This window comes from Alosa alosa, chromosome 20 (assembly GCF_017589495.1).
Source record: "Alosa alosa isolate M-15738 ecotype Scorff River chromosome 20, AALO_Geno_1.1, whole genome shotgun sequence".
NCBI classification, from domain to species: Eukaryota; Metazoa; Chordata; class Actinopteri; order Clupeiformes; family Clupeidae; genus Alosa; species Alosa alosa.
The window spans coordinates 8,671,536-8,682,134 of record NC_063208.1 but is presented as its reverse complement, the minus strand read 5'-3'; the positions used below and the strand labels follow the sequence as shown (position 1 = coordinate 8,682,134).

The 10,599-nt window shown below is 40.5% G+C and overlaps 1 protein-coding gene across 1 annotated transcript in view; it reads right to left on the bottom strand.

Moving 5' to 3' along the window:
* Nucleotides 1-8,905: 8,905 nt before the first annotated feature.
* LOC125285733 (sodium/hydrogen exchanger 3-like) overlaps nt 8,906-10,599 on the bottom strand; it is a 36,392-nt gene continuing 34,698 nt past the window's right edge. The window contains exon 16 of the mRNA XM_048230302.1: nt 8,906-10,422. Within this exon, the coding sequence (XP_048086259.1) occupies nt 10,151-10,422 (272 nt within the window). The 3' untranslated portion in view covers nt 8,906-10,150. The remainder of the gene's footprint in view (nt 10,423-10,599) is intronic.

Genomic DNA, 10,599 nt, shown 5'->3' with positions numbered 1-10,599 from the left:
ACAAAAGTTTTTCACATAAGAACCTTCCTTTGTGGAAGACGGAGAAATCAGGAGATGGGAGTTATAGCAAGGAAATGATGTCAGTGTTATTGTCTGACCAAGGTCAGCGGTCCTCACCGGTCCCTTGTCCCGGGTTTGCAAAAAACGAGCAGTAATCGCCTCATAGTGATGATTGATGAAGAATTTTTCAGAGAGGATATGAATGTATTGTCTTTTGGCCACTGACTGGCATACTTAAATCAACCATGGACATATTTATATCAACAGGAAATGGCTTGTTGTGGTCCATTTGATCTTACCTGCATGTCCGCTCAACCTAGCTTTCAAAGATTCAGAATGTATCAGTGATGCAGTTGCTGCACCCTGTGACATCACATCCTTGCCCTTGTGTGCCTCTGACATCATTTCCTGCATTAGCTCTGTCTCCTTGCCTGTCCTTTTTACCTTTTCATCTGAAGTTGAGAATAAGAGGGAGAAGAAGGATAATCCTGAACCTGAGTAGTCAGTAGAATGTGCCTTTCCTGATGGTGCTGAAAACAAAAATAAAAATTAATCCAAGAAAAAATGCTTTTACTCAAAAAATATGTTTAAAGGGGCAAAAAAAGAGCCTTGTCTATATGGATGATGAGTATATATTGAGATATGATATTCTGTATAGTATGTTTGTGTGTGTATGAGAGTATACGAGAGACTGGTGTACCTCTTTATGCCAAGAACACATTGATAAACGGATTATCTTTGAGGTGTCAGGACCATCCATACTTGTAGGCAGGTGGGCACTTGTATAGCACAACTCGCACAGATGGGCATCAGCCAATTAGATGCCTGTCTGTGGCCAGCCAATCACATGCAGAAGGAACATCAAACTTTGAGAACTCTTCCCTTAAACGTGGTTCTCCATTGGATGATTAAGATATCTTTCATCATAGTTGAACAAGCTTAAGAGCTTAACAACAAAGAATACATGTGTGCGAGACATTGATGTCCACCTACCTTTAATATGCAGTCTTGAGATTCTAAACCAATACACTTTTTGGCAAATTCAGCGAATTAGTCTTTGCAGCTCCTTTAGCTGTCTGTCAATGTGTGCACTCCAATAAATCAATAAATGGTGTACACAATCCTCTCTTTATAATGGGAAAACAAACAATTCCAGCCAATCAACACTTTGCTTCAGAAGCACGGAAAGGAGAGGGTGTAATTTGATTGGCTGTTCAGCTCAAATGTAAAACAAAACAAAAAAACACCAACCTTAGCCAGAATCATGGACTGCATCTTGAAGTAAACTCCAGACATCTCCGAACCCTGCACCTCTATTGACAGTGGTGTGCTGCATTTTAAAAATGACTAAAGAGAGAATAACAGTTAAATACTGCTTTGATCACAGTATGATGCGCTGAATCGCCTGCCTGATCACGGAAAAACAAAATGTCCTATTTTAGAAATATATATGTAAAGATTGTTTTGTTGTTGTTGTTTTGTCTTAACACTTATCTGACTTTGGTCTTTCCTTGAGCCTTTTATTTGGTTGTCCTATTTAATTGTTATTTTAATTAAAGTATATATATATGTAAACAAAAACATTTTCTCGTTTTGTGCTTTTTCTCTTGTAAGTTGTACTTATCTTCCAAAGTTGATCTACATATTCTCCTTGTCCTTGATGTTCGTGAATTTTGACAGGAGAAAGTAAGAATTTTAGAATTATATCAAATATAAACAGTATGCAGTTTCTGAAAGAACATTGCACTTATATCTTAAATACTGACACACTTGCTAATTAATTAGCAGACAGGATGCCCAGCTTTTTGATTACTCTAATATCAACATCCTTTTCATTAAGATATCCGAGCTTGTACCCAAAGTTCTTCCAATCTTGAAAGTGCTGTTCACTCTTCCCTAATTAATGGAATTGTATTGATAAAATCAGAAGACACTAGCCTGGTTAACACCAAACACCAACACCATCAAATATCAACTGAAATTCAAATTTACCAACAGGTTTGTCTGGGATCTCCCAGAAGAGACGTTTTTCAAAATGAGCTCCCATTAGCAACAGTTTTGACCATCGTCAACATGGTGATCTCCATCAGCAAAACGTGGTGCACAGAAATGACCTCAGAGTTAAGGAATAAATATGTATTTATTTTACAAGAATTTACAGTAGATTGTGTAACAAAATACAATTTGAAAAATCATGTTATTGATCCCACTTACATATTCGTCCAAATGTTAACTGTAATGAGTCGATTAAAATTAAATCAAAGATCCTTTCTCATTCCAGATAAGTACATTGATTTCAGCGACAGCTGTACCCAAATAAATATAAACAGAAACTCTTTACGTCCAGTGTGCCCAAATAAATATCGTTAACACTGCAGCAATTCTATTTACATGTGAAAATATGCCTTGAGCCTCTAAACAAGATCAAGACAAGGTTTCAATAAGTCAAATTTAAGACCATTTTAAGACCATAAAGATTGAAATTTAGGACCTACACGACGCATTACCAAAAAATATTCAAATCAAAGAAATTCTGAAAAATCATTGAAAAGTCGTTGAAAAAGCATTAATTTAATTTACAGATAAAGCAATCAAACTAGTAACCTTCCACACCCAACGTCTACAACCCAACTGATTTTTACATTGCTCACTTGTAGTATACTAAAGGAAAAATATCCGTGTCACATACCAAATGCCCTAAACCTTAAGCCCAAAATGAAAATAATCTAAAACAAACTAGCCCTCAAATAGAATAGATTTCAGCAAGGAAGTCAAAAATGAGACGAGTTGAAACTGGGTGTGAAAGTGTGTTTTAGGTGGACACTCTGCATTTGTGTGTGTGTGTGTTTGCATGAGAATGTGTGTGGGTGGGGTATGTGTATGAGCCTTGTCAAGGACGTCGTTAGGCTTACAGTATTTTGGGGGAGCTGAAACCACCCAAAGATGATCAAAAGCCCTCCTAAAAATATATAGTATTAATATGCGTCCAAATTCACTTCCATTATTCTCTGTTGAATTGCTCACGGAGTACTTGTCTCACACAAGTCGCACAGACGGCACTTGAAAGAGCGAAACCGGAGCTTTCGAATTATGTTAGCGGCTAGTGCTGATAAACAGTTTGCATTTTGCGGCTAGCTTATGTTTCTCTGCATGCTCTGGCTTGTGACTCCAGCGCCTTCACACCCAGAGTCCCTAATTGAATAGTTTTTTGCAAAGTTTGCAGCGAGCCTCGTACCTGGAGCTGGGTACCACTTGTAACCAACAGCAGACATCGCTGTGATCTAGCCAGTGTTGCCACAGTTACCTTGAAAAAGAAATCTGATTACTCCTTTAAAAAGTAACTTAGTTATTTTTAAAATCAAGTAATCAGTAAAGTAACTGTGTTAGATTACAAGTTACTTTATTAGGTACTTTCAGCAGCTGCCGACAACACCCCCCCCCCGCCGCCACAACATAAAAATGACAACCGGTTTTGCCAATACTCACTTTATTGGAAATGCATTTTAACAGTAATGTCAACAATGTATAGCAGACATCCCAACCTGAAAAAAAGTCATTTTAGGGAGGTAGCCCTTTAGCCTATTTAGATACTGAAATTCAGATGTTTGTTCAATAATGTCTAGTCAGTACACCAAATAAGGAAGGCCTATAGATAGAAATTATGATGATAGAATATGTAGATTTTGGTAGTTTGGGCTTTTCATTTTCAAAAAGAGAACAAACGGGAGAGCGCGGTGTTTGCAAAGAAAAGGCTTTTCATGTAGCCATCTAGTATAGGCCTGAATAATAGCAAATTAAATTACACTTGTTAAACTCACCTCAACAAGCCTTTTGCAGCCATGGGCAATGCTACAAACAGTGCAGTGTGCAAGACTATCATTATGTTTTAATGTTGTTATGAGACAAGGGTACACTTTTGTGTAGTCTGATGTGAAATGGGTCTTAAATGTTCCTTTTTGGGGGCCACTGACTGCCATGACGCTGCTGTTCCTAGATACACTGAACTGATTAATTTAGTTTGGGAAAAAAAAGATAAAAGCCCACCTACACTGAAAATTGATTGGTTGATTTAGCAAAACAGGCCAGGATGCTCTCTGTCTTGGATGCGGTTCAGGCACACACGCACCACCCCTCTCTCTCTCCCTTGTGTGCGCGCTTAACTCAGATGCACACGCGATTTGAATTCCCGGTCTGGCTTGCGCGCTCTTGCTCGTTCTAGATTCCGGGAGATATTAGGCTTGTTCGTCTTTGTGCAGATCTGACTTGATGTGATGCATGCTGGGTGGAACACAATGCATACTGGGATGGACGCAATGCTTACTGGTTAGAAATCCCAGAGAATGTCTAATAAGGCGAGCTCTGGAAATCAGGTCCGACTTCTGAGTTACACTCCTGAGTTTTGAGAAGGACATTGGACCAGCTCTCATGATGGCCTGTCAAACTGACAGTGATGCCATGCACTTAATGCGAGCAGCACAAGTAGTGCGCAAAGAGATCCTTAATTCATCTTTCTCTTTTGACGGGTCATTCAAAGAAAACTGCCAGCAGAGGGCTGTGCCACCATCTCTCTTGGCCTTCATCAACATGGTACTTGATGGTACAAACATTGAGCATCAGTCCACCACAAAACCTGCCCTAACAATCTCCCAATTGATAGTCTTAACAGTAAGAAGTAATTAATTAAGTAGTAATTAAAGACACAGCCTTATATTAACATGCTAGCTACAAATGTGTTCAAGCCCGTTTGACCGGCTATTTAAAGGGACACCAGGCAACCCTGCTGCTTTTTCTCTACGAAACTCCCCCTCGCTCGGTCTGAAGCTCTTTTCCTTTTCTTTGAGTCTTCTGTCAAGGGTTTTCGCTGCTTCTTCGCCGGCTCTGCCATACACACGTTTTCAACAATCTCTAGCGTTTCGTTAGCCTGCCTGCTTCAGTCGGCGGGTAGGATACCTGAACTTGCAAGCGGGATATTCTTCCTACAGGCAATAGGGGCGGGCAAGAGAGTCTTCACTCGCCCTGTAACGAGTCATTTAACCATATACCGACTTACGAAGATGAATAATTAACACGAAAACGTTGCCTGGTGTCCCTTTACCAAGGCTACTCTGTTAACATTACCTATTTCAGCCATAACAAATTTCACATTACCAAGCTGACATATCTACAATATACTCTGTTCAATCATTAAACTAGCTTCAGCTCACATAAATGTTCCAGACTATCTTCTAGTTTAGCTAGGATAATTATTTTGATCAATGTCCATGATTTTTAACTCAAAAGCTAACTACCAAGGAAAACTCCTTCCTGGCTATGGTTAAATTAATTTGCAACATGAATAATATTATGTAATAATATTGTTTGTTCATAGTCAATCTGTTTACCTGTTAGAATATGTCGGTTGAAGTGCTCTCTACATTGTGCGTACTGTGGCCTGTAGCAACAACTCTCTAAAGCAGGGTTTTTTCAACCAGCGGTGGTATTGCAGGGGGTCTGTGAAAATGGTCTAGGGGGGTCACCTGTGGATAATTCTGTGCTGTGAAGAAATGAAATAAGCCACACATCTCATGAAATAACAACTAATAACTGAATAATACAGCGACAACAAAGAAATTAATTGGGATACATAAAAAATGAATATTTTGATGTTTTGTTTACCTTGACCTTTACATAAATGCATTTTCTTGAACTCTGGTGGTTTCAAAGTTATCAGATACAGAATGGGCACCCAAAAGTTAGTGGGAAATGACACCTTAAGTGTTTTTCTACTGTGTTTGGTTCCAACGTGAGGCACTTTTGAATATTATTAGCGGCCATCTTGGATTTGACCTCTCCCGGGCCTCAGAGGTCAAGTTTGACTTCCCTCCCAATCTGAAAATAAACCTCCTGGTATAACCTAACTATGGTAGAAGTTTCATGTTTCTTTCAAAAAGTGCACAATTTTCATGGTTACCCGCTGTACTATAAAACAAAACAAAAACGTTATAGCCTTGAAGCTAATCTTCTTTCCACTTTTCCGACCTACGGTCAATCCATCGAAAACCTCTGAAATGATTAGTGCCGTTTTTTTTAAAATTAGGTTTACTTTTTTATTATTATTAGGTTGCCTCTGTGTAATGCTTTACCTTAAAGGAACCATATGTAAGATTGTGGCCAAAACTGGTACTGCAATCACGTTCAAATTACTGTAGAGCGGTGTATCGCCTCCCCCTCCCCCCTGACTCGAGGTTGCCAACCTGGATGCCGAAACAATACTGTCTTCTTGATTAGTAGATAGGCTGAGGGTGGCGCATCAGGCCAAAATACAACATGGCATGACAAAACACAACATCAACATCAGTTGAGGGCTGCAACTTCACTTTTTAAATGACAATATCCTGGTCGGACTACTGTTGTCAGTGATATAAGTATTTGAAATTAACATGATTTCTTAATGTCTAGTGACATATCAGGGCCATTTTAGGATTAATTGAAATACATTTCTTACATACGGTTCCTTTAACATACGGTCGTGTATGCTAGGTTTTGCTTATGAGTTACCGTCATAGACAGTAAGGTGGACTAAGGTTCTTATCCAAACAATGCGGTTATCTCCCCACGGGCGCCGAAGAGAGATTACGTCAAAGCTAGCTTCCCTCCAACCGAACAAGCTAACCATTCTTCTTACGGGTAACCAACGCTACGGACGAGGTAGTGGAGTCTGTTTTGCCTTTGTAGTGTTTATGTGGATTACACAGAAGCTACAATATCGGCACAGGATATATGTTATATGAAGTTATGGTATTTCAAAAAAATCCTAGAATGAATGGGCTTCTATGGGAGTTAGCAGAGAGGTGGTCCCTCCAGCCTACGTCGATCTTCTACTTCCGGGAATTCGCCTGCCCCCTTGCGTAATGTCAGTCAGAGGTCGGAAACTGGTGCTAGATTTTGCTAACCATGTTGCCCAGTTAGGGGCTCGTCATCACTTTTGTCGTCACATTGTAGTTCATTTGTAGTCCATGTGGACTTTCATGTCCAACAGTTTTAATGTGAACTTGGGAATTTGCTGCTTTTGTCACTTGAAAGCTGCATATCTTTCTTTCACAAGCGTCTTACACTATATTTTAAGCAAATACAGTTGTTTATTTAGGATTAGTGAGTGTATGTTTTAACCTTTGTTGTGGCATCCGTGTTTGTCACACATTCCGACGGCAAAGCACATGAACACTTGCTGTGGGAAAAACAAAGTAGCCACGGGGGTGGTCCTTGTCATTCCGAAGTGTAGTACAGTACGCTGTGTTTGGAAAATAAGGTCCCGCTGGATTTTCATGTAAAAATTGATTTGATTTATTAATATAGAGTCTAAGGAACAAGATTTTTTTTGTCTTCAAATTTTCACGATCCATCTTTAGTGTTTTTTCTGTATGTTTTAAAATAAGCGATTATATCTAGTCCGAAAAGTGATTTTCACATATCCATATACAATATCCATAGTTTTCAAACTTTGAGTGTCTGAAAAGTGTAAAAACACCTCCTCCCTTGTTGCCTATGTCAAAAACAATTTCTTAATCTTTGCTTTTCTTGATGCTTTCCTTGACCTGCCATGTCATTCTACTGTCTACCTTAAGAGAAATTTGTCTTAATCTATAATAGTATAGGCAACACAGTACACCATAGGCATAGGTAGTTGAGTAACAGTAGGCAAAATTAACAAAAGAGTATAAGGTACAGACAAACCACGGATGGCCCTCACAGCCTGAACTAATTAAAAAAAACAAATAACTCAAGGGAAAACATTGCTCTACACTAAACCATGTGCATTTGCTCTCTTTTTAAAAGCAACGGGTTATCCACAGCTAACAGGCCAGGCGTGCGAGAGAAGCAATGAAGTCTTAGAATTAAGAATAAAGCCATGTTCTTCCAACAACAACAACAACCACAAACACCCATGCAGCAAAAATATCAAATGACGGGCTGTGTTCTCCCAGAGAGGAAGCTACGTATATGATCACCACCCACGGGTGGGCGTGTGCGCCAGCGCTGCAGGTCATTCCAACATAAGGAAGCAGCATGAGACTTAGGAGGAATCTCCTCATGACGATTTTGACAGGAGTCTCATGCTGCTTCCTTATGTTGGAATATGCGAAAATGAACAGAAATCGAAGGGATACCTTCTTATATGTGATTTCTGCAACATTGGTAGGCTAGCCTACTGAAAACGTTTGGATATTCTGTTATTTTCTGCTCTTGGCTAAATAGATAGACACACATATAGGGGAAACACTTGATATTGAATTTATGTGCTACAATGCAGGCCTGTTAACTGTATGACAAGTGGTTTATTTAAACTACATCATAAGAATCTATTTCGTCAGTCATGATGCTCGGTTTAAACTAGGCCTAAGAATGAAAGTTCTGCTGTATTTATTGCAAACAAAATTCCGCGATATCTCCCGCGAGTCACGTCAGGTATACTGTAGCCTGTCTGTCCGGGATGAGCTGCCCTCTGTTGTAGCTCCTCCCGGCTACCTCTGAAGATCACGTTTACGTAGAAAGCCAGACCAAGTCAGACTCAGTCAATCTCAAACAAGCCTTTTATCTAATTTGCGGACGGAAGCCGCTGTCGGGAGACTCCCAAAACTTCGGGAGACTTGGGATGTCTAGCTAGACAGCACTTTGTCAACAGCACAGAGTATAGGCCTACAACGTATATTAATGTTATCATGTTTAGCGGACACAAACTCAAAATAATGACTGTATAGCTAAAATCTCTCTCCTCCCTCTATTGTTGTTTATGTTTGTGTTGCTGCGTGGTATTACACGTGAGTAATCATGCTGAAAACGTGAGCGTTAATCCCCGAGTCAAGAAAAAAGCAAAGAATACTAAGGTAGGCCTAAATGACAAAAATAGTAGGCCTAACGCACAGTGACTTGGATAAGTAACTTTAATCTGATTGCTGGAAATAGTAGCGCGTTAGACTCGTTACCGAAAAAAGTGGTCAAAATAGAGTAACGCGGAATCACTGGATCTAGCCATGTCTCGTTGAAAGTAGGCTTACACTTTCCCATTTTCCACACGTAGCCGAACTTTAACAAATTCTGAGGAGACGCAGACGTATTTTGCGGGCAGGTATTGCATTTATCACGGGATTTGTAGATGTATCACTGCGTAGGCTACGTACCAACACCAATACCCCCCAGAAAGAACTACAACACACTGAACCAATGTTCTGAGCATTCTGCTGGTTTTGTTACAATGGTAGCAAAGACGCTAGAGCTCTGCTTTGCAAGCTACGACTCAATACTTTTTTGCTACTTTGTAATAACTTTCTGCGGCCAGCTTTTCTGGAAATGAACGATGGTAAAACATTTTTTAGACCTGACTAAATGAATTCTAAGACCTCGGAATGAAAATCTGGCCGTTTTTAAGACGTTTTAAGGACTTACATTTAAAGTTCTGAATTTTCAGACTTATTTTTAAGACTTTTTAAGACCCCGCGGGAACCCTGAATAGACCTATGTGCTTTAAAAGGCCTGAACACATAAATCTAGTATCTCTCCTGTTTCCTGTCCTATTTAGGTCATTAGCTATACGTCATTGTTTTCACATCTTTTCCATATAGCACAAGGTGCTATCCTGAAAGGGAGGAGATGAGGGTTATAATTGAGGAAATAAGAGGAGGAAACTAAGAGCAAAGGATTGTTGTATTTCCTAATACAATTATGTCCTAATTGTAGGACATGGAAGCCTCCCTGAGGTCGATCTCATCTCTACTGAGGTCCTTTGGCGATTGCTACTGAGAGGCCACTCTGGGGCACAGCTGGACATCCCAGCTTCAGGAAAGTCCTACCACATATTTGTTTAAACCATTCGGTCAACCTGATCCTAATCAAAGTCATTTTAGGCAGATCCCCCCACTCTGCGACCATCTTGCAGCGCACTTTGGGCAGTTATCGGGCACCTATTTTCCTATTAAAGTGAATAGGAAGGCATAAAGGAAGTGGCAGGATATGTATATTAGAAAGTCTCTGTCCTAATTACCACAATTCTTCGGCCAGGACGATCAGCTAATTGGAGATATCACTTGTGTTAAGTGCATAGGGCAGGCAGAAGGAATACAATGGCAGGACTTCTGTGGCCGGGGTGTCCACCTCTGCTCTTGGGCGGAGCCTGTTACATGCGGCTCCCATCCTGGCCGGGCGGAGGATCTTTGGGTTCCTCCTCTGGGCTGAGGACGTCGGCCATGACGAAGGAGTCCTCGGAGCGCGTGCTGACCCGCAGGGGCACGAGCCGGTGGATTTGGCTGGGCGTCCAGGGCAGCCGCCGCTGAGCACGCTGGGAAGGCGCCACCGTCACGTCCATCTCGGGCTCACTCCGCCACGGCGGGGGGCGCATCGGATGGGGTGTGTCCATCTCAGGCATGAAGGCGGGGTTCTCAATCCCAGCTAAGGAGCAGAGGAATGCTTCAGCAGTTGATACACACTTGATACTCTTCATATCTCATATTTTCCCAATAAGTCATGTTTAATACTTTTACAGAATACAGAGCTACCCAGATAAATGGTCATCTTCATTGTTCATTTTTTTAAAATAAATTAATTCAATATTTTTTTAATGAGTTT